Below are 24629 nucleotides of genomic sequence, written 5' to 3' on the forward strand. Positions count from 1 at the left end.
GAATGCAGGAGGCCAGGAAGGTAAGGAGACTGTAACTTACAGTTTCACTTAGGACTCATATTTTCAATCTGCTAGCAACCTCCTGACCTATCCCATAAGGTACAGAGGTAGCCTGGTCCCAGACTTGTTTGTGTTGTCTTGCAGGAGTTGGCACAGAAGGTCCTGGTTAGGGTTGCAAAATTCCAGGAACTTTCAATAAATTCCCTGGTTTTTCCAAATCCTGGTTGGAGGATTCAGTATTTCCTGCTTATTAACTCCTGGTTTGGAGATCCCTCGTCCTGGTTACATACAATTCCTCCTCTTTACTGAATTAATTCCTCACCTGTAATTTTCTAAATCACTCTACTATCTAACTACTCCTCTCCTTACATCCCATCCCAGGCCTACGTGAACATGGCGCTCTTCGAGAACTTCACCTATGCTGGGATAGACGCCACGGCCGAGGAGGCCTGACTTCCAGCCCCCCCAGACCCCGACAGGTCTCGTAGCCCACAGGAGAGGCCCCGAGGCTGGGCACCGCGTTACTGCCGCCCCCCTGCTGCGGCCCAACGTGGGGACAGGTGGAACAACAGACGATCCACCCGGACCACTAGGCTATAGAGGGAGGACTGTGAAAGGACACTGTCGAGGTCTGATGGGGGGACTGGTTGGGATTGGTTAGGGAGTTGTAACACTGGACTTGGGACACACCTCTGTGCTTGTTTGAAGGAAAGTATGGAAGAGGAAGGTGCTACATCACATGATACTACACTGCCAGAGTCACATGATACTACACTGACAGAGTCACATGATACTACACTGCCAGAGTCACATGATACTACACTGCCAGAGTCACATGATACTACATTGCCAGAGTCACATGATACTACACTGACAGAGTCACATGATACTACACTGACAGAGTCACATGATACTACACTGCCAGAGTCACATGATACTACACTGCCAGAGTCACATGATACTACACTGACAGAGTCACATGATACTACACTGACAGAGTCACATGATACTACACTGCCAGAGTCACATGATACTACACTGCCAGAGTCACATGATACTACACTGACAGAGTCACATGATACTACACTGACAGAGTCACATGATACTACACTGCCAGAGTCACATGATACTACACTGCCAGAGTCACATGATACTACACTGACAGAGTCACATGATACTACACTGACAGAGTCACATGATACTACACTGACAGAGTCACATGATACTACACTGACAGAGTCACATGATACTACACTGCCAGAGTCACATGATACTACACTGACAGAGTCACATGATACTACACTGACAGAGTCACATGATACTACACTGCCAGAGTCACATGATACTACACTGCCAGAGTCACATGATACTACACTGCCAGTCACATGATACTACAGTGACAGTCACATGATACTACAGTGACAGAGTCACATGATACTACAGTGCCAGAGTCACATGATACTACACTGACAGAGTCACATGATACTACACTGACAGTCACATGATACTACACTGACAGTCACATGATACTACACTGCCAGAGTCACATGATACTACACTGCCAGAGTCACATGATACTACACTGACAGTCACATGATACTAGACTGACATAGTCACATGATACTACACTGCCAGAGTCACATGATACTAAACTGACAGTCACATGATACTACACTGACAGAGTCACATGATACTACACTGCCAGAGTCACATGATACTACACTGACAGTCACATGATACTACACTGACAGTCACATGATACTACACTGACAGAGTCACATGATACTACACTGACAGTCACATGATATTACACTGCCAGAGTCACATGATACTACAGTGACAGAGTCACATGATATTACACTGACAGTCACATGATATTACACTGCCAGAGTCACATGATACTACACTGCCAGAGTCACATGATACTACACTGACAGTCACATGATACTACACTGACAGTGTATGTGGGGTGCCCTATGACCTTTCCTCCGTCCAAATGGAGAGAATACTTTTTTCTGGACACATGGACACACGTGGAGTCTGCTGTTCATTCTGAGATGGATTGAGATGGATCCGGCTGGGGAGAAAACATACAATGTAGCACTTGAACCAGAAACATGTATATTCATGTGTATATTCACTTATTTCCCGTCTTTCGGATGGGACGTTAAACGGGTGTCCTGACTCTCTGTGGTCACTAAAGATCCCATGGCACTTTTTGCAAGAGTAGGGGTGTTAACCCCGGTGTTCTGGCTAAATTCCCAATCTGTCTCTCATACCATCATGGCCTTCTAATCACCCCCAGCTTCCAATTGGCTCATTCATCTCCTCTCCCCTGTAGCTATTCCCCAGGTCGTTGCTGTAAATGAGAATGTGTTCAGTCAACGTACCTGGTAAAATAACGGTAAATAAAATGGTAGTACAGTATATCATGAGAATGTAACCGCTGTGCTTTTTACCGTCTTTCCTTCCTCTTAAAGTGTACTTACAGAATATATCCTCCTTTTGTAAAAGTTTAGTATAAATCATATACACAGACCACCTGTTTACCTTTGTGACATACTGTATGCTACCTGCATCTCTTTGAATTGTGTATCCATCTACTCCGAGAAAATAGGTTTTGTTTTCTTGATCGCACAGAGGCACGTAATAAGTAACTTGAGCTGTGAATCTAAAGTAGCAAATTTGACTTTTTCCCCCTGTTATATCTAACCAAGCGATACTGCACTGCTCTGTTGCCACTGTTTTGCCACTGAGTCCTGGGAGGTGTGAGGTCAAATGAAGTGATGTTTTTTTACTCATGGTGACCTACTTTTATCCCTCTGGATGTCAGCGTGTTGGGGTGTTAGGGATTAACCGCAGCCCAGGCTCAGTGGGGCCTGAGGTTGACAGGGACCTGGCCTCTTCCCTGCTTCAGAGAGCTGCTCTGTCAACCACACACACACACACACACACACACACACACACACACACACACACACACACACACACACACACACACACACACACACACACACACACACACACACACACACACACACACACACACACACACACACACACACACACACACACACACACACACACACACACACACACACACACACACACACACACACACACACACACACACACACTCTCTGTGGCCTGGCCTCTTCCCTGCTGCAGAGAGCTGATCTGTCAGAGGATTTCCTCCTGCTGCTGACACCAGGACACCAGCCACAGGCTAGGACTGAGGACTGGCACACAGAGCCCTGCTGAGCTCAGCTTCCTGACACCCGAACACACACACACACACACACACACACACACACACACACATATGCTACTTGTACACATCTATGTATCAACAAAAAGGCATGAACCTACACGATAACAAACTGGTCCTGTCTGAACCTACATTATAACAAACTGGTCCTGTCTGAACCTACAATATAACAAGCTGGTCCTGTCTGAACCTACAATATAACAAACTGGTCCTGTCTGAACCTACAATATAACAAACTGGTCCTGTCTGAACCTACAATATAACAAACTGGTCCTGTCTGAACCTACATTATAACAAACTGGTCCTGTCTGAACCTACAATATAACAAACTGGCCCTGTCTGGACCTACATTATAACAAACTGGTCCTGTCTGAACCTACAATATAACAAACTGGTCCTGTCTGAACCTACATTATAAAAAACTGGTCCTGTCTGAACCTACAATATAACAAACTGGTCCTGTCTGAACCTACATTATAACAAACTGGTCCTGTCTGAACCTACATTATAACAAACTGGTCCTGTCTGAACCTACATTATAACAAACTGGTCCTGTCTGAACCTACATTATAACAAACTGGTCCTGTCTGATCCTACATTATAACAAACTGGTCCTGTCTGAACCTACAATATAACAAACTGGTCCTGTCTGAACCTACAATATAACAAACTGGTCCTGTCTGAACCTACATTATAACAAACTGGTCCTGTCTGAACCTACATTATAACAAACTGGTCCTGTCTGAACCTACAATATAACAAACTGGCCCTGTCTGAACCTACATTATAACAAACTGGTCCTGTCTGAACCTACATTATAACAAACTGGTCCTGTCTGAACCTACATTATAACAAACTGGTCCTGTCTGAACCTACATTATAACAAACTGGTCCTGTCTGAACCTACATTATAACAAACTGGTCCTGTCTGAACCTACATTATAACAAACTGGTCCTGTCTGAACCTACATTATAACAAACTGGTCATGTCTGAACCTACCTTATAACAAACTGGTCCTGTCTGAACCTACATTATAACAAACTGGTCCTGTCTGAACCTACATTATAACAAACTGGTCCTGTCTGAACCTACATTATAACAAACTGGTTCTGTATGGCTCAGTTGACAGAGCATATCGATTGCAACAGTAGGATTGTGGGTTCGATTCCCAGGTCCACCCATACGTAGAAATGTATGTTGCTTTGGAAAAGTGTCTGCTAAATGTCATACACATAATATATTAAAACATACAGTGCGCCAAGCTGTATTCTACTATCTACCCAGATGCCCCTTTGAATTACTACACATTAGATCCCTGATAAGGGAAAGGGGGATACCTAGTCAGTTGCACAACTGAATGCATTCAACCGAAATGTGTCTTCTGCATTTAACCCAACCCCTCTGAATCAGAGAGGTGCGGGGGGCTGCCTTAATTGACGTCCACGGGGGCTCGGGGAACAGTTGTTGTTGGGGGTTAACTACCTTGCTCAAGGGAAAAACTGAAGATTTTTCTACCTTGACAGCTCGGGAATTCAAACCAACAACCTTTCGGTTACTAGGCCCAATGCTCTTAACCGTTAGGCTACCTGCTCTTAACCGTTAGGCTACATGCTCTTAACCGTTAGGCTACCTGCTCTTAACCGTTAGGCTACCTGCCGCCCAAGTTAAAGAGGAACTGATGAAGGATGCTTCTATAGAAGCACCTCTATCTACAGTATCTCTGTGGGGCAATGCTCTGTCTGGCCCCAAGGGCCTGGCTGTCTCCGATCTACTGACTAGTAGATTAGTTGGAAGAGATAGTTGCTGAATTGTGGTCATAATGTGTTGCTATACGCTTCATATAACTGACTGTTACTGCAGACCCTGAATAAAGTATGACATGTTCAAAGATTTCAATTTGAACATACATTTGTTTATGTTTTTGAGAGACCAGAGAGTATCTGTGATGGCTTATAGTGTGAAAGAGGATTGTATTGAATGTATGAAAACATCAACGTGGGATAAATGTGTGTTAGAGGAAACACTCTCCCTTGTACCACCATGTGGGTTGGCTCAAACCACACAACACCCACTTCCTGTAGAACGAGGACCTGTCAGATAGAGCCTCCCCTCATCAGTACAATCCCCCTCCACCCCAGACCCCAATGCTATGCTGACAGACACTCACAAACACCTTGCCACTCTCAGACATAGAGCTTGGGGCAGCGATGGGGTAGATCAGACACGCCTGTCTGTGGATTGGACACACCTGCCACCTGTCTGTGGATGTCATGGATCTCCATCTCACCTCGAGGGTTCTCTGTGTCTGGCTCTGGATCATAGCAGGCTGGGTGAACGTACTGGGGCATGGGCTTGTAGATGAGGCTGTCCCTCACCTGTCAAAGAAAGGTAGGACATTGTTTGTTTTTTAACACAATGAATTGACAACAATAGTCATCTGGAATAGTGTTATGCCAAGACAAAACAAGGCAACATTGTTATTCGTCTCTCAGCTGAACTTCTCTCTCGTTGTGCAGTATTGGTGATTTATGCCTGTTTTTACAACAAAAAGTAAGAAAATGTATGCACTCATTACTGTAACTCACTCTGGATTAAAGCATCTACTAAATGGCAAAATAATATTTGTTACAGTATTATAAAACAATAATAAATGACAGAATTCAAAACTGTAATAAATGATATTATTTCCCATACAGATGTGTTGTTGTTGGCTGGTGATGCTGATCCAAAGTGTTTTACCAGGACACAGTATGACTTCACCTGTTTCTGGGAGACACCAGGCAACACGGCTTATGACTTCTTCTACAGGAATGATAAGTATGTTCAATGAATTCTGGTAAATTATAAAATGTCAATATTTTCAGAAGATACACGAACATGTATTACAGTTGAAGTGAACAGTTGACATACACTCTGTACTGCCAGGCACTGACACCAGTCATCTTTCCTCTGTCCCTGATCAGTGAGGAAAAGGAGAAGCGGTGTAAACTGACTTTTCAGAGGACAGAGAAGGGGGAGGAAGAGGAGGAGGGGAAGGTTCTCCACATCTGCCTCTTCCCTTGCTCTGACGTCTTCCTGTTCACGCTCACACACATCAGAGTGGTGGAGAGCAGCTCCAACTACACACTCTTCACACGCACCATCAGCGTTGAGGACCAGGGTGAGAGAGAGAGAGAGAGAGAGAGAGAGAGAGAGAGAGAGAGAGAGAGAGAGAGAGAGAGAGAGAGAGAGAGAGAGAGAGAGAGAGAGAGAGAGAGAGAGAGAGAGAGAGAGAGAGAGAGAGGGAGAGGGAGAGGGAGAGGGAGAGGGAGAGAGAGAGAGAGAGAGAGGATTTTAGAAGTTTTAAATCTAAAGCTCATCCTCCCCGTTTCATTATCTCTCTCTCTCTCTCTCTCTCTCTCTCTCTCTCTCTCTCTCTCTCTCTCTCTCTCTCTCTCTCTCTCTCTCTCTCTCTCTCTCTCTCTCTCTCTCTCTCTCTCTCTCTCTCTCTCTCTCTCTCTCTCTCTCTCTCTCTCTCTCTCTCTCTCCTCTCTCCTCTCTCCTCTCTCTCCTCTCTCTCCTCTCCCCCTCTCCCTCTCTCTCGCTCTCTCTCTTTCTCTCAGGTCTCCTGGAACCCCCTGTGAATGTATCCCTTCACCCGACAGGGCAGGCTGGGCAGTTCCAGGTGGCTTGGCACGCACCAAGAGATTGGGAGAACAACGTGCATTATGGGATGCGTTACTCTTCCCAGGGACTGGGGGAGAGGACAGAACTGGTACTGAAACTCAGAAACACAAAATCAACACTAATTCATCCAGTCAGACTCACTGCAAGGGGAAAAAGACAGATTAAGTGTTCGGTAAAAAATCTACCATGACTGGGGCATTCACTATTAGTACCCACCTTGATGGTAGGCTACAGGGCGTCCATTTTGTGCAAGAACGTCGTCACTCAAATTCCATTCACTGTGCTGCTGCTGTAGACTTCCTGTGATATGTCTTCCTTCTCTGTCTCCAGATAAAGTCCATGAGGTCCCCCATTCACAGCCTGGTTTCTCTGCTGCCAGGGGAGGTGGTCAGCGTCCAGCTAAGGGTCAAACCCAATGGCTACAGTGAGACAGAGACCAGCGGTCACTGGAGCGACTGGTCGCTCCCCATCACTGCCATGGTACCTCAGAGCGCAGGTGGGTGAACTACTGAGTATAGGCTAAAGACGGATAAAGACAACAGTGCACATGTGTGGCGGCAGGTAGCCCGGCGGGTAGGAGTGTTGGGCCAGTATCCGAAAGGTTGCTGGATTGAATCCCCGAGCTGACAAGGTAAACATCTGACGTTCTGCCCCTGAGGAAGGCAGTTAGCTCACTATTCGACCGTGCTCCAAAGACGTGGATATAGATTAAGGCGGCCCCCTGCACCTCTCTGATTCAGAGGGTTGGCTTAAATGCGGAAGACACATTTCAGTTGAATACATTCAGATGATGTTGTTTACTGACAGCACTGTCAGAGTGATGGAGTTTACTACCACTGTCTTCCAGCTGATATCTCATTGTTGTGTCATACCTCTGACCTGCAAAACATCACCTGCCAATGGAATGGGCAGTCCTACAGAGATGCTACCTACACCTTAAACTACAAGCTGCGACCCAGGTAGCTGTTAACATACCAATGACCTCAACAAACACGCTACTCTACATGATTACAGCAAAACGTTCCACAGTGAGACATAAATGAAGGCAAAGCTCATATTGCATTGTAAAACATACTTGGTGATTATGTATCATTAAACCTCTGGTTGTGTAATCTCTGCAGTAAACGGGAGGGCTGGATAAAGTGTCTGCAGAATGAGAAGGCCTCCTACCACTGCCGTTTCCATGGAGCGGAGTCCAGCGAGATACTGGTTAAACTCAGTACTGGTCCTGGTTCTCTCAAACGGACCTTCTACACTGAACCCTTCAGACTCAACAACAGCAGTGAGTCAGACTGATAATAGATGACTTGGCAGCTGTGAACGCTTCCTTTCAGTCAAAAAAGGAGACTACCGGTATACTACATTGCCATTAAGAGTTAAACAAATGGAAAGAGGTGGAGTCTAGCATGCATTTTTCTTAATTTTTGAAGAATCCTTGTTGACATACACTACCGTTCAAAAGTTTGGGGTCACTTAGAAATGTCCTTGTTTTTGAAAGAAAATCACCTTTTTTCCCCCATTAAAATAACATCAAATTGATCAGAAATATAGTGTAGACATTGTTAATGTTGTAAATGACTATTGTAGCTGGAAACGGCTGCATTTTAATGGAATATCTACATAGGTGTACAGCCCATTGTCAGCAACCATCACTCCTGTGTTCCAATGGCACGTTGTGTTATCTAATCGAAGTTTATAATTTTAAAAGGCTAATCAATCATTAGAAAACCCTTTTGCAATTATGTTAGCACAGCTGAAAACTGTTGTCCTGATTAAAGAAGCAATAAAACGGGCCTTCTTTAGACTAGTTGAGTATCTGGATCATCAGCATTTGTGGGTTCGATTACAGGCTCAAAATGGCCGGAAACAAATAACTTTCTTCTGAAACTCGTCAGTCTATTCTTGTTCGGAAAAATGAAGTCTATTCCATGCGAGAAATTGCCAAGAAACTGAAGATCTCATACAATGCTGTGTACTACTCCCTTCACAGAACAGCTCAAACTGGTTCTAACAAGAATAGAAAGAGGAGTGGGAGGCCCCGGTGCACAACTAAGCAAGAGGACAAGTACATTAGAGTGTCTAGTTTGAGAAACAGATGCCTCACAAGTCCTCAACTGGCAGCTTCATTAAATAGTACCCACAAACACCAGTCTCAACGTCAACAGTGAAGAGGAAACTCCAGGATGCTGGCCTTCTAGGCAGAATTCCTCTGTCCAGTGTCTGTGTTCTTTTGCCCATCTTAATCTTGTATTTTTATTGGCCCGTCTGAGATATGGCTTTTTCTTTGTAACTCTGCAACTCGTTTCCAGCTACAATAGTCATTTACAACATTAACAATGTCTACACTGTATTTCTGATCAATTTGATGTTATTTTAACAGTGACACCAAACTTTTGAACAGTTGTGTAAATCTGTAACAATACAATCTGTATTATGGACATCAAATAAATCAAATCAAATCAAACTTTATTTGTCACATGCGCCGAATACAACTTACCGTTAAATGCTTACTTACAAGCCCTTAACCAACAGTGCAGTTCAAGAAGAGTTTAAATAATATTGACCAAATAAACTAAAGTAAAAAAATAAATAAAAAGTAACACAATAAAATATCAATAACGCTATATACAGGCGTTACCGGTACCGAGTCAATGTGAGGGGGTACAGGTTAGTTGAGGTAATTTGTACACACACCTAGTATATAGGTCCTGGATGTCAGGAAGCTTGGCCCCAGTGACGTACTGGCCTGTACGCACTACCCTCTGTAGTGCCTTACGGTCAGATGCTGAGCAGTTACCATACCAGGTGGTGATGCAACCGGTCAGGATGCTCTCGATGGTACACTAATCATCTCTGTAAAACTCATGTTATGTTTCTCTCTCCTCTCTCTATGTTGCGGTCAGTTCAAACAGGCCCTCCAGGGAGGCTGAGGGGGCAGTGGGAGGGGGGCAGGCTGCGTCTGAGATGGGGCACACCCCTACTGGCTCTGTCTCTCCACCTGATGTACCAGCTCCGCTACCAGCCTCAAGGGGAGGCCGTTTGGAAGGTACAGTACAGAGCCTACCTACAGAGCCTACCTGTTCTGTGGTAAAACCATAAGCCTGGCTCTGTCCTTATTGCATATGTAAACAGGGAACTACATGTTTTGTCATGAGTTTGTATTTTGCAGTACAAACCAATAACTGGGTGCAATTCAGTGGAGGCTGAACTGAGCCGTCCTCCCCAAAGCAGCCTCCACTGGTGTTATTGTTTGTTGTCCTCTCTCTTCAGCTGGTGACCTTGCAGGTCCCTGAGAACAGTACTTGTCTGGACGTTCAGACTGGCAGTCAGTACTTTATCCAGGTCAGAGCCAGGCCCAACGGGTCAGTCTACGCTGGCTACTGGAGCGACTGGTCACCCCCACTCACTGTGGACACACCTTCAGATATAGGTAAAGTAACACTAGTATGGAGATCATTTTCCATATCTGATTACATAAAATGTCTGCTGTATATGGGAAGGTGGATACTGGTTGATAGTTCAAACCTTTTTGTATTCTGTGACGTTCAGGTAGGCCTAGAGAGGTGCAACCCATGAATAGTAGATATTAGTCACTGCGCTTCTAATCAGGCAGGCTATTGTCATTGTCAAACTCTGGTTCTTTATTTGAACTCAGCAGGGGCCCTCTTCATCCTCTGCATTCCTCTCATGATGCTCATCCTATCTATTGTGTTCCTCTCAATGTTCTCCAGGTATCTCAGGTAAGATGCTTTTCCAGTCTGCGTTACACTGCTGCAGTGTGTACCACCTACCGTAAACACACATATCTTTTACATCCTATTCATAGACATGTTGTGTACTGAATGCTTTTTCCACCAGTAAGCTCAAACGGTATCTGTGGCCACCAGTCCCAAATCTTGACAAAGTATTGCACGGCTTCCTGACAGACATCAGCGGCCAGACTTGGGTAAAAACGTAATTGATTGCAGTACACAGTAGATTAACATTATGGAACTATAATTAACAAAAATATAAATGCAGCATGTAATGCGTTGGTCCCATGTTTCATGAGCTGAAATAAAAGATTTTAGAAATGTTCCTTATGCACAAAAAGCTTATTTCTCTCAAATGTTGTGGACAACATTTCTATGCCCACCCATGGCTGCGACCCTGCCCACCCATGGCTGCGCCCCTGCCCACCCATGGCTGCGCCCCTGCCCTCCCATGGCTGCGCCCCTGCCCACCCATGGCTGCGCCCCTGCCCACCCATGGCTGCGCCCCTGCCCACCAATGGCTGCGCCCCTGCCCACCCATTGCTGCGCCTCTGCCCATTCATGTCAAATCCATAGATTAGGCCCTAATTTATTTATTTCTATTGACTGATTTCCTTAAATGAACTGTAACTCAGTAAAATATTTGAAATTGTTGCATGTTGCGTTCATATTTTTGTGTAGGGTAGATCAATTGAAGGGGTCACATTTTAACTGTGTGTTCAATGTGGTTTATCTTTATGTGGATGTGTTGGAAACCATTGGATCTGAGTCTCTGTATGTACCTGCATTACCTCCATAGGACCCTCCCTTCATTATCAAGCAATATTCTGAGGAGACCCCAGCCTGTGTGGTGGAGATTATGTCTGAGAGGGAGGCTCCAGATGGAGGGAAGCTTCCCAGGGAGTCCTCCTTACTACTCTCCCCAGAGCGAGGCTCCGCTGGCAGGGAGGAGGAAAGGCTCCCCACCCTGGCCCTGGAGCTCAGCCAGGACTACGTGACCCTGGCCACGGATGACGTCATCCCCTGTCTCCGAGGGAACAAGTATGTGTATGACGGGGAGGTGGGGGCAGAGTCTCGAAGCCTGGGGGAAGATGAGGTTCTCCAGATGAGGTGTCACTGCTCCTCCAACTTCCCATCATCCTCCAGTACCACGGACATCCTCAACCACTCCTACATGCTGCTGGCCGAGCAGCCCATAGAGAGACTGGACTGTCAGGACAGCAGCAGGGCCGGCAAGCTCTATGCCAACCTGGAGGGAACAAACTCAGCTAATGTAAACACCTGATTGGCACAGCTCAACAAGGGCACACAAACTGGACAGTTACAAAACATCAAAACAATATCCATTACATCACTAATAAAACAGGTCCTTGCATACATCTTATTAAAGATGTATTTTATGATTAATTGGATAATATATCAAGTGCAGCCAAATCTGGATGAACAGATATGGATTGATATGTTGCACAGTTATACTATATACTGTAAATATATATATTTAACTTGTCACATATCTGTCTGTAAGGTATATACTGTATTGTGCATTCGGAAAGTATTTAGACCCCTTGATTTTCCCACATTTTGTTACGTTTCAGACTTATTCTAAAATGGATTACAACTTCTTCAGGATCGGTGTTGAGCTAACGTAGGCTAATGTGATTAGCATGAGGTTGTAAGAAACAAAAAAAAATCCCAGGACATAGACATGTCTGATATGGGCGAAGTTTAAAATGTTGTTAATCTAACAGCACTGTCCAATTTACAGTAGCTATTAGAGTGAAAAAATGTAATTACTATTGTTTGAGGATAGTGCACAATTATGAACTTGAAAATGTATGAATAAACCAATTAGGCACATTTGGATAGTCTTGATACAACATTTTGAATAGATATGCAATATTTCACTGGATCACTCTAAAACCTTGTATATACCGTGCTTCCATCTAGTGGCCAAAGTCTAAATAACACCTGGGCTGGAATAATACATTATGCACTTTCTCTTGCATTTCAAAGACAGTACAAAAAAAAAATAAAAAAAATATGTATTATCTTTTACCAGATCTAATGTGTTATATTCTCCTACATTCATTTCACATTTCCACAAACTTCAAAGTGTTTCCTTTCAAATGGTATCACGAATGTGCATATCCTTGCTTCAGGGCCTGAGCTACAGGCAGTTAGATTTTGGTATGTAATTTTAGGTTTTGGTTTTTAAATAAAAAAATATCCTCAATTTACAATCCGTACCCCATAATGACAAAGCAAAAACAGGTTTTTAGAAATGTTTGCAAATGTATTCAAATTAAAAAACGGAAATATCACATTTACATAAGTATTCAGATCCTTTACTCAGTACTTTGTTGAAGCAACTTTGGCAGTGATTACAGCCTCGAGTCTTCTTGGGTATGACGCTACAAGCTTGGCACACCTGTATTTGGGGAGTTCCTCCCATTCTTCTCTGCAGATCCTCTCAAGCTCTGTAAGGTTGGATGGGGAGCGTCACTGCACAGCTATTCTCAGGTCTCTCCAGAGATGTTCGATCAGGTTCAAGTCCGGGCTCTGGCTGGGCAACTCAAAGACATTGAGACATGTCCCGAAGCTCCTCCTGCATTGTCTTGGCCGTGTGCTTAGGGTCGTTGTCCTGTTGTTAGGTGAACCTTCGACCGTCTGAGGTCCTCAGCGCTCTGGAGCAGGTTTTCATCAAGGATCTCGCTGTACTTTGTCCGTTCATCTTTCCCTTGATCCTGACTAGTCTCCCAGTCCCTGCCGCTGAAAAACATCCCCACAGCATGATGCTGACACCACCATGCTTCACCGTAGGGTTGGTATTGGCCAGGTGATGAGTGGTGCCTGGTTTTCTCCAGACGTGACGCTTGACAGAGGTGGAAGAGTTCACTCTTGGTTTCATCAGACCAGAGAATATTTTTTCTCATGTCAGAGTCCTTTAGGTGCCTTTTGGCAAACTGCAAGCGGGCTGTCATGTGCCTTTTACTGAAGTGTGGCTTCGTCTGGCCACTCTACCACAAAGGCCTGATTGGTGGAGTGCTGCAGAGATGGTTAGCCTTCTGGAAGGTTCTCCCATCTCCACAGAGAAACTCTGGAGCTCTGTCAGTGACCATCGGGTTCTTGGTCACCTCCCTGACCCCGATTGCTCAGTTTGCTCAGGCAGCTCTAGGAAGAGCCTTGGTGGATCCAAACTTCCATTTAAGAATGATGGGAGGCCACTGTGTCCTGAGGCCACTTGGAGTTGATGGGAGGCCACTGTGTCGGGAGGCCACTCGGAGTTGATGGGAGGCCACTGTGTCGGGAGGCCACTTGGAGTTGATGGGAGGCCACTTGGAGACCTTCAAAGCTGCAGACATGTTTTGGTACCCTTCCCCAGATCATTGCCTCAAAACACAATCCTGTCTCGGAGCTCTACGGACAATTCCTTCGACCTCATGGCTTGGTTTTTGCTCTGACATGCACTGTCAACTGTGGGACATAGACAGGTGTGTGCCTTTCCAAATCATGTCCAATCTATTGAATTTACCACAGGTGGCCTCCAATCCAGTTGTAGAAACATCAAGGAGGATCAATGAAAATAGAAGGCCCCCGAGCTCAATTTACAGTCTCATAGCAAATGGTCTAAATAAGACATTTCAGTTTTAATAAATTAGCAAACATTTCTAAAAACCTGATTTACTTTGTCATTATGGGGTCTGAATACTTTCCAAATGTCCATCATTAGCTTATCCCTACAAAATATGCTTTCTTCATTCTAACCTCTGGAAAGCAATACCGGTGCAGGTAATTTGTTCAAGTAATGTAATCAGGACTACATGAAGAATGGAAAACTAGGCCTTCATATACAAGCATTGTTATTAAATATCTTTATTACTTTTGTAGATACAATAATCACATAATAATGAAGAACATCCTAAAACCAACAAGAGCAACATTAAAATGCTTGAATAAGGATAAAGAGGAAAGTCAAATTGCTAACTGATGGGAAGTTAGCTCTCCTCCCATCAACACAATGAGTTAAAACCAGATCTAAATATCCTTACAAAAGTTTGTAACAAGGGCAATTTTCAGTAAACAAACATAAAACCAATATAATATAAATCATGATTTGTGTTCTTGAATTATGACAGAACTCCATCAAATGTTCATGTGCACTGCAGTTTCCCTTCAAGAGCTTCCAAAAATGCTGTGCTGACAAGGACATTGAAAAGCATTTGTAAAAGAATACTAAAACAGAAGAATTCCTAAAACCTCTCAGAAGATGGCATCAAACCAAACTGAGCCTCTAAAAAGACCAACCGTGGACACAGACAAGGTGTCGGTGGGATTCAAATTCCCAGTCCTGAGTGGTACAGTAGTATTGGCTGTGGTTGAGGCGTGGGACTGTGTGGTCCAACGGTGGTCCTGATGAGTTGTAGTTAGAGAGGGCTCTTGGTTGTTGAAATTCAAACTGACCAAGTTGACTGGTAGTGATGGAGCAGGTTCTCTTTTGGGCCACAATAAGACCCTCATCCTCCCCCCTGTACCTTAAGACCCCCGGTGGTCCTCAGTCTCTGACAGCTTTGAGTGCGTAGAGCACGTCATCCTGGCTGACGTTGAGTCTGACCCGCTGTAGCACGTCTAGACGGCTGGCCTCCAGCAGCAGCAGACGACACGCACCCAGACGCTGACACACGGCCAGACCCTCGGACACACTGACGGGCTGCAGGCCCTCCACACGACTCAGAGCCTGGTGCTGCACAAACACCTGGGAGGAGGGGACAGTGGACTTTAGATAAGGGAACTCCACAACACAGGTAAAAGAGGGAAAGATGTGTTGAGCAAGAGCTGTAGTAAGTCAATGTTGTACTCATTAGGTCCTATACCTGTTGGAAGATGGCCTCCTCCAGTCCCAGCCGCCGGAACTCAGCAATGACCGCCCTCAGGAAGAGCTGCTCCTGCAACGATGCACACCTAACAGAGATTTCACATAGATTGACAGCGCTCTGGGCCATTGGGAACAGACTGACAGGTCTGTGGAGCAATGGTGTGTCTCTTACCTGATGGCCGTGATGTAGGAGGAGGAGAACATCTCATCCAGGGCCTCCATCACATGACTCATTCTCACCAATCCCGCGGAGGACGGGTGCGAGGCGGAGTGTTCGCAAATCTCAGTGGCGCGGCGACAGATGTCCAGACAGCGCCGGGCGTCTCCTGACAACGCTGCCACCTAGAGGACAAAGGGAGGACAGCGCTCAGACACCACTGACCAAAAGGTAGTCACAGAACACTTCACAGTATCATTCCAATAGATGGCATTAACTGATCAATTAAGAGGCAGGGAGAAAAGAAAACAGCAGGACTGTGGAAGACCTGAGTCGTGCACCCCTGGGCTGAATAATAGAGGGACAATATGGCCTACCTTTCTGGAGACCAGCTGCATAGCGTCCTCCTCGAAGGCCTTGACCTTGTTCAGTCTGGACGTGATGATCTGCTGCAGCTGCTTGAAGCTGTACGGCTGGAACGACATCCTGGTCAGGCCCTGGACATACAGAGAAACGCACAGGGAGTTAGTTCAAAACAAACACTTCCATATGGACACTGGTTTGATCTGCACTTCAAGAGGCCCGCAAACATGCTGAAAGAATTTCACAGCAATTCAGACTATATACAGTAAAAGCCAGCCTGGCCCAACAATCTAACAGCTCCATCGTGTGGTGGGGAGTGGACTTCAATAGAACACTGATGCAGTGGTCCTCAAACCGCTCGTCTGGGAACCCCAGCAGGCCGTTCCATACATGGGTTGGTTGTTTAACAACAAAATCGACACGAACGCAACTATGGGGCAAAACAGACGGGTTGGCTTAGACTGTTGACAACATATAAACTATATTTTGTCTCAATCTTTATTGAAAACAAACACATTTACACAAATGAGCAGCTTTACAGTTGTTAGTTAGCTAGCGAGCACATTTTTCCGTATTAGCATTGACATTAGTGAAAACAAGACATGGTATGAAGAACAAGATGAAACGAGCCACCTATGATGCCCACATGGCAGATTCCTGTCATTGCTGCCAGCGATCCGACTGTTCAGAATCAGAAAGCTTGGCTTCCGGCCACATCCATGTTCGTACATCATTTTCCTAACGTTGTCAGCCAACCCGTCTGTGCGTTTGATCCATTCCAGAGCTAACAAACCGGATTCAACCGGTCATCAAGCCCTTGACTAGGAGAATCAGGTGAGCTAGTTCAGGGCTAGAACTAAATTGTGAAACGTCTGGGTCCAAGGAGATGTTTGACAACCAGTGCACTGAAGTATCTCCACGGTCCTTACCAGTCTGCTGGCCACCCTGTTGATCATGATCCGCTCAGGCAGGTCCATGGTGTTGGCGATGGTCAGCACCACCAGGCGGGCGTGGCGCCTTGTCGGCCAATCAAACAGGTTGTACATGACATTCTGCTTCCTGGTCCATAGAAGGTCCAGCTGGGGTGTGGGGGGGAGTGTGAAACACAGGGTCAGTCATAGAAACAGAATGACTAGACTGGGCATCTACATTCAAGTCAATAAATATGTAGAATAGAGCGATTGAGTATAGAACATAGACGATTCTGTCTTCAAATCCATTATCAGCATTTCCCAGTTGGCGTCAACAATGGTTACGTATTCTTCTATCCTTAGAGTCGAGACAGAGTGGATAAACATCGACCTTACCTCGTCCACCAGTAGCACGGTGGTCTCCTTCTTGGGGGCGGGGTTACTGAACCTCTTCTCTAATAGGGCTGCGGCGTGGTCAGCGGTCACCTTCTGGTTGGTCAGTTTCTGGAGGAGAACACAGTCAGGAGTTACACTGATACTTGGAGAGTGAGTGTGTGTGTGTGTGTGTTTGTGTATATACACACACACACCTGTAGAATCTGGACGTAGGCTTGGTGAGGGTCGGTCATTTTCATGCCGTTGATCTCGATGAATCGGAACGTGGGGATTTCATCCATATCAGAGGCGTGCTGTAGACACCGGATAACCTCGTGGATGGTGGCGGTTTTCCCAGTTCCCGGAACACCAGAGATGTACATACACCTAGACAGACAGCTACTGTAACCCTTTTTCCATAACGCTATACCAGCAAGTTAAGGAGTGTCGACATTACTTGCATCAACATAAGAAACAAAAGTAAATTTTCCATCAAAACAAACCTTCCTGCGAGCTACCGTGACGGTGTTGATATTTTTGTGATTTATGTAAACTCTACTGTTACTGACCATCACATAGAACAGCTAATCCAGGGTCTTGTTCAGAAGGGGTGAAACTAGAGAAAAACTGAGGAAGCACTACTGAACTTGTCTAATGAGAAGCCAACACTCATTGTAGTGTCATTTCACAGTACTTTCTCCCCTTGGTTCCAACTGAACATGACCCAGAGTTTCCCTGACAATATCTGCCAACATTTCATGACTAAGACCAAATATATTTATTCAAAATAGCTTCAGAAGTTTTTTTAGGGGTAAATATGGCGTTTCTCAAGTTCCTGAAGATTCTGGTTTTGGTGCGACAGTTACACAGTAACAATATTTCCTGAAACGTAGTGAGGTGTCTGTCAATCTTACCCTCCGGTCCCATCCATAACCTTGCTCTCCACAAAGTTATAGATATCCTGGAACTCCTGCTCCCTACAGGGAAGAGACTCTGGTACTGACGACACATGCAGCCTGAGGACAGGGACACACACGTTAAGAAAACAACAAAGATCACATCTAAATAAATAAAAGAACTCCTGCTCCCTACAGGGAAGAGACAGCTGCGGTCCATCATGATGAGTTACGATTTTTTTGTGGCCCCCACCCCCATTAAAGTTGCCCATCCCTGACTTAAACACAAAAGTAAATCATTGGCTGAAATCTACCGTCTGGATACGATGCCAGTTTGTTCTCACCTAGCCCTGGCCTCCTCCAGGATGTTCCCAGGCTGCCTGGCTGGAACAGTCCGGCTGGGAATACTGGGAGTGGCATGACGGGGGGTCCGGGGGGTAGTTGGGTTGGCATGACGGGGGGTGGCCTGGATGAGAAAACATGGAAAACCCATAGAATTCCTCAATCCCTTCCTCAGCTCAGGTCAGAATGAAAAAATAATAATTACACAGGCACCACAGAAGCCTACCACAGCCATACATACCTTCTTGCTGGGCATTTTGCGTGGGGTCATGGCGGAGGTCTTGCAATTTCTTCCTCTGGTCTTCCTCACCACTGCCTCTTCCTCACTCTCTGTCTTCTCTTCATCGCTGCTGCTCTGTAGGACCTTCTTGTAGGGAACGAAACAGTCATCATCGCCATCAGAGATCAGCTCTTGGGTATTGTCCAACAGATTCCTATAAAAACAAATTACACAGGCACCACAGAAGCCTACCACAGCCATACATACCTTCTTGCTGGCCGTTTTGCGTGGGGTCATGGCGGAGGTCTTGCAATTTCTTCTTCTGGTCTTCATCACCACTGCCTCTTCCTCACTCTCTGTCTTCTCTTCATCGCTGCTGCTCTGTAGGACCTTCTTGTAGGGAACGAAACTCTCATCATCGCCATCAGAGATCAGCTCTTGGGTATTGTCCAACAGATTCCTATAAAAACAAATTACACATTTTAGTAAGTAATACTTCAAAACGGCATTCCAAAAATACTTTGTAGAATAGGCAGATAAAAAATAAATAAAATGCATTTCTTGAGATACAAATTGAACTGAGTTGATTACATCAATTGGTGGCAACCACCACATAGAGGTATCATTAAACAACCTGTCAATCTTGTTACATTTTTTCCAACTAATTTAAAATCACTCAGATTTAAATTATTTAAATTACTCCTTAGACGGTCACAGTTCCTTTCAGCCAGTAGGGGCATACCAGAGATAGAATTAGAGGACTTTTCTGTGTGTCTGTGTTTGAGCACATGGGCAGAGCCATAGTGAAAAAGGTGAAGCATGAGGGTTTACTCCACCCAAAATCTGTCCATGAAAATAAGACCACAAAGTGAGGAATTTTTGTATGAAGGTCAAAGCGTGTCTAATTTAGTCAACAACAAAAAAGGAATTGCTAATTTGCTACGTGAGGCTTCTTTGATCCAATAGAAGTTTCATACGGGTTAGGTTGTTCCGAATGCACTGATATGTAGGATTTCAGCAAATTCAGAAAAATAACTACATTATACCGGAGTTGTGTCTGTTGTTCATTGGCTAGAATGGTCCCACCTGGTCTCGCCTCATCCCGCCAGCCTTCCATCGGATGGGGCCACAGTGTCTCCTGACCCCTCCTGTCTCAGCCTACAGTATTTATGCTGCAGTAGTTTATGTGTCGGGGGGCTAGGGTCTGTCATAGTCTGTTATATCTGGAGTACTTCTGTCTTATCCGGTGTCCTGTGTGAATTTAAGTATGCTCTCTCTAATTCTCTCTCTCGGAGGACCTGAGGCCTAGGACCATGCCTCAGGACTACCTGGCATGATGACTCCTTGCTGTCCCCAGTCCACCTGGCTGTGCTGCTGCTCCAGTTTCAACTGCCTGCGGCTATGGAACCCTGACCTGTTCACCGGACGTGCTACCTGTCCCAGACATGCTGTTTTCAACTCTCTAGAGACAGCAGGAGCGGTAGAGATACTCTTAATGATCGGCTATGAAAAGCCAACTGATATTTACTCCTGAGGTGCTAACCTGTTGCACCCTCGACATCCACTGTGATTATTATTATTTGACCATGCTGGTCATCTATGAACATTTGAACATCTTGACCATGTTCTGTTATAATCTCCACCCGGCACAGCCAGAAGAGGACTGGCCACCCCTCATAGCCTGGTTCCTCTCTAGGTTTCTTCCTAGGTTTTGGCCTTTCTAGGGAGCTTTTCCTAGCCACCGTGCTTCTACACCTGCATTGCTTGCTGTTTGGGGTTTTAGGCTGGGTTTCTGTACAGCACTTTGAGATATCAGTTGATGTACGAAGGGCTATATAAATAAATTTGATTCCATCAAAGACAGTACAGCGCTTTCATCTTTGAGGACATGCATTTCCATTGTTAGAGTGGTCACTCGACTATCTTGTCAATATAATAAATCATCTTTGGCAGCGCCATTGAGGACATCTCCATTTTGAAGTAGTCCATTTTCTTCTAGTACTTCTATGAGTTGGTATACACACTGCAAGGGTGCATACTGCCACTTGGAGTGTGTTGTTTGAACAGGTATAAAGCCACGGTTGGTGATTTACTGCAACTTGCAGTTATGGAATGCTTGCTCTCAAGTAGAATTCATTGGTTGATCCCTCCCAATGACCTGGATGGAATCCCGATGACCTGAATGATCCTTCCTTAACCCATAGTTGACTACTTTAAAACGGTGGAAGCCTTCAATGGTAATGTCCAAAAACAGGTTTTATCCATCTGGAGACCTCCATCATTCTCTATGGGGCATACCTATAAGTCACATGACAGCCAGCACTTACAACTGCTTCCTGATGCGTAACGACACCAGCTGGGCTGACTTCCTCTTGGAGCGAGGAGTCATGGCAATCGGCTGCATGGGAGAGTCCTCAGAGTCCTCCTCCGCCCTGAGACACACAGACGATAATAAGAAATATAAATAACTGAATGGGATCATAAGAACAGAGTAATCAATAATGTGACTGATCAATCAGACTGTTAGATACTAACAGCACCCCCAGAGCAGGCTCTCTAATGGCCATGGCAGACTCTTTCCTCCTGGAGGGGGCGGTAGCTCTTTGGGAAGACAGAAAAGTATATGAGTCAAGACACTCAATTTGCAATGTACTATTACTACAAATATGTGACTTGTCTATTGGTTAAGGTGATTTAGCTGCCCGTAGTAAACACACTGCTTATCAACATCGGCTAAGTGACGTCTCTCATTAGCTGTGGATTTTTAACCCATCTCAAATGAAGCCAGTGGAAGTATGTACCATCTGCTGCGAAGCCATGTCTGAAGACAGACAGGCAAGCTCCCACCAAGTGCTCCAATCTGACCGCTATACCCCGCCTACACCACCACACCCGTGCTCCTGTCACCGGACCTGGGGTGGCACACTCACTTCTGTCCCCTAACATAGTTCCTCCTGGGGGTGGCCTGTCTCTTCTTGGGGGTCTTGGCAGAGCCAGAGTCTGTAGGTAACCCTGCCTCAAATACCTCATCCTCTAGTGCCAGCAACAGAACACTGTAGAGGGAGGGAAGGAGGGGACACACTGGCTTACTGATACTACTCACAGTACATTAGAGGACCCTGGGATGATGTTGGTAAAGCTTCCACAACCAGGACATTGAGCTTGGAGGACCCTGGGAAGATGGTAAAGCTTCCACAACCAGAACATTGAACTTGAATATAGTGTTAAGAATTATGTTTAGAGGCTGACAAGTAGCTATTTTGCAAAGCACACGCGACGAAAATGTGAAAAATAGCTAAGATCTAACCCAAATGGCACCAGCTGATCTGTGTAACGTTGTACAGCTGATCTCTGTAGCGTTGTACAACTCCTGTAAGCCCTGTAGAAACAGCATCACACATAACTCTGTATATTCCTGTGGTACCAGAGTCAAGGATACTCTGAGTCTAACCCTAACCCTACCTGGAGAAGTCCTGTTCTCCCAGGGCAGTAGGAGACAGTCTGTCCAGGCTGATCGAGGCGAGCTTCCAGGGGAACTCCCTCTGGCCGTTAGGGGTCTTGCAGCCACTTCTCATGGGAGAGAGGCTGCAGCCATGCTGGAGGGAGTGTGAAACTGAGGAGCTCAGTTTGAGGGACATCCCTTTCTCTGACTCCACCTCCTCATCCAAGAGCTCACAGAGGACATCTGCTCTGGTCATTCTCTTCCCTGGACCTTGTAGGAGTAGACACACACACACAAACGTTACACCACCAGGACCTGCTCTCCCAGGCGCTCCACCATCTCCTCTTGACCAACATACTGTTAAAAATGGATTCATTTTAGATGATCACATCCTGAGATAGACACTCACTGGCCCCGATGCTGAGCTGTAGTTTCTTGCGTACACCTGGTGTGTCTGCAGCGCTGCCCCTCCTCTTGGCGCTCAGGATTTTAGAGGCAGAGAGCTTGGAGGCAGAGTGGATCGACTCTGCCTCAAGGGTACCCATCTTCCCGGCGCTCATGGTGGCTCTAGTGTCAGACACAGACCCTGCTCTCCTCATCACTGTGGGGTCTGGGGCGGGCAGGGCACAACGCACTGGGCCCCGAGACACAGGGGTTACCGCGGGGGAAGCACGGGGGGGAAACAGAGAGAGAGCGGGTTTGGGAAGGGTTGAGGCAGGGGTATCCTGCATCAGGACAGGGTCTAAGACATTGAAGGCCTTGGTGTCCCAGGACAGCTTTACATAGAGGGTGTCCTTGGTTCCAGGCTCTGGAAAAGGAGCATCTTCAGGGACGTGCTGGACCTGGGGAGCAGAGGAAAGACGTTCAAATGGCATCAAAATCCATATAAAAATCGAACAACAACATTTATTAAGTGCTTTAATGATGTCAACAGTCACAAAAGACTGAGCAGATGAACCAGAACCGAACAACTACGAAAGCAATCCTAAGTGAATAGGGACAAGGAAAAACACATCTAATACTTAAGAGGGCCAACTCTCAAGTCAACAAGAGAGAGCAAAGGCGCTAACACTACGGTTCTACTGGTGAATTATGCTGCCTCACATGTACAGTGCCAAGGATGGATTCTACGTTGATCTCATCGTCACAGGCACGTCCCAGGTAGTAGAAGATCTCCTGGGGATGGGGGCTCCTGCCCAGCAACAACTTCTTATTTTGGGGCACCTCAGACAAGCGCAAGAACCACTGCACCAGCGCCTTCTTCTGCTTGTGGGACTCTGAGGACCAAAGACACGTACACAAGGTCATTGCAGGACATGATCCACTTTGCTACTTATGCCTAGGTGCTTGAAATAAGGATGAAAATGTTTCCCCAACTAACAGAGCATTTTCAACATATTTCTGCCAAATTCATCTGAGCAAAAATAACAGTTCATACCGATAGGCTAGCCAGCCTAGTAGAACTTACCTAGTTAAATAAAGGTTAATCATTATTTATTTTAAATAAGTTGCAAGCCATTATGCACATTGCATAACATTAAACCATGACTCACCATCGCTAAAGAACTTGAGAAGCTTGGCAACGAAGGGGTTGTCATCATCATTTCCCTCAATGAGGATGTACTGGCCAGGTGTTACAGTGGTGACTGCCTCCTGACCCTCCACGCTCATGGTCAAGTACCTAGAGAGAAAAATACCAACAAACATTGTTTCCATTGGAAATCAAGTGGAACAAAAATATGAATGAACAGCGTTGTTGACGAGGCTCCAAGCAAATGTATGTTATGACACTATGCTAGAACTAAGTTGAAACTTACTCAAAGCCGTAATTCTTTAATTTTCTGTCGAAGATACAAGGTCTTCCGCCCCATTTGTAGATACGTCTCACTCTCAATCTTGTAAAGTAGCGGACCATAATTGCAGACCTTTACAAAAGACACATTTTGGCACAGTGAGCAAATCAATACTTGGTTAGACAACTTGGGACAAAGACAACTCACGTTAGATAGTTGCCATACTTGCACTCGGTAACCCAAAAAGCAAGGTGGCCTTAGTTTGCTAGCTAGCTAACCTCTATGAATAGGCTAGGTGCAATACTCACAGAAAAGAGACAGCCACTCGTCTGATAAAAGTCGAACGGGCAAGTTGATCAAATTTCAAGCAGTTTAATATAAACGAAGATGCGCTATAGTGTAGTAATACAGCTAGTTATATTTTACACGTAGCTAGCTAACAAACAAAAAAAATGTTGTCTAGTACAACGGATTATGTGGCTGCACTTTCTACCTTTCGCGCGAAAAATTGCGTGCTTGGCATGTGACTGAAGTATCGACCAATGAACGCCTTCACATTCTGCCCCGGAA

At 45.4% G+C, this 24629-nt stretch overlaps 3 protein-coding genes across 16 annotated transcripts in view; 2 read left to right on the forward strand and 1 right to left on the reverse strand.

Annotated features, from left to right (window-relative positions):
• Window positions 1-2539, forward strand: part of tie1 (tyrosine kinase with immunoglobulin-like and EGF-like domains 1) — a 21576-nt gene extending 19037 nt beyond the window's left edge. For all 7 annotated transcript variants that reach the window (XM_071346301.1, XM_071346300.1, XM_071346306.1 and 4 more), the window contains 2 exons: window positions 1-20; window positions 382-2539. The exon at window positions 1-20 is cut by the window's left edge and continues 80 nt beyond it. In XM_071346301.1, the coding sequence (XP_071202402.1) occupies window positions 1-20; window positions 382-453 (92 nt within the window). In that variant the 3' untranslated portion in view covers window positions 454-2539. The remainder of the gene's footprint in view (window positions 21-381) is intronic.
• Window positions 2540-5382: 2843 nt separating this feature from the next.
• Window positions 5383-12742, forward strand: LOC139541546 (thrombopoietin receptor-like). 5 transcript variants are annotated; one of them, XM_071346314.1, is made up of 12 exons: window positions 5383-5657; window positions 5966-6086; window positions 6233-6429; window positions 6872-7023; window positions 7266-7431; window positions 7783-7894; window positions 8057-8217; window positions 9839-9981; window positions 10206-10365; window positions 10591-10675; window positions 10794-10889; window positions 11487-11822. In XM_071346314.1, exons 1-12 carry the CDS (start codon window positions 5540-5542, stop codon window positions 11683-11685), a joined length of 1710 nt encoding a protein of 569 aa, XP_071202415.1. In that variant the 5' UTR covers window positions 5383-5539; the 3' UTR covers window positions 11686-11822. The 5 variants fall into 5 exon arrangements, with proteins under 5 accessions (XP_071202415.1, XP_071202416.1, XP_071202417.1 ...); XM_071346312.1 differs by having other exon boundaries at window positions 5386-5657; window positions 10794-10881; window positions 11487-12742; XM_071346313.1 differs by having other exon boundaries at window positions 5387-5657; window positions 10594-10675; window positions 10794-10881; window positions 11487-12742.
• A 1794-nt stretch (window positions 12743-14536) lies between these two features.
• orc1 (origin recognition complex, subunit 1) lies at window positions 14537-24626 on the reverse strand. Of its 4 annotated transcripts, none has more exons than XM_071346309.1 (20): window positions 24368-24626; window positions 24084-24191; window positions 23820-23947; window positions 23371-23543; window positions 22676-23108; window positions 22287-22536; window positions 21755-21877; window positions 21360-21425; window positions 21152-21256; window positions 19092-19284; window positions 18846-18968; window positions 18607-18728; window positions 18281-18382; window positions 17582-17753; window positions 17388-17495; window positions 17010-17159; window positions 16095-16214; window positions 15733-15902; window positions 15559-15646; window positions 14537-15440 (listed from the first exon to the last, which is right to left on the reverse strand). In XM_071346309.1, the coding sequence occupies exons 2-20, from the start codon at window positions 24179-24181 to the stop codon at window positions 15240-15242; spliced, it is 2925 nt and encodes a 974-aa protein (XP_071202410.1). In that variant the 5' UTR covers window positions 24182-24191; window positions 24368-24626; the 3' UTR covers window positions 14537-15239. The 4 variants fall into 4 exon arrangements, with proteins under 4 accessions (XP_071202410.1, XP_071202409.1, XP_071202411.1 ...); XM_071346308.1 differs by having other exon boundaries at window positions 18846-18971; XM_071346310.1 differs by lacking the exon at window positions 21755-21877 and having other exon boundaries at window positions 18846-18971.
• Window positions 24627-24629: the final 3 nt, after the last annotated feature.

The sequence above is a fragment of the Salvelinus alpinus genome, chromosome 16 (genome assembly GCF_045679555.1).
Source record: "Salvelinus alpinus chromosome 16, SLU_Salpinus.1, whole genome shotgun sequence".
Classification (NCBI taxonomy): domain Eukaryota; kingdom Metazoa; phylum Chordata; class Actinopteri; order Salmoniformes; family Salmonidae; genus Salvelinus; species Salvelinus alpinus.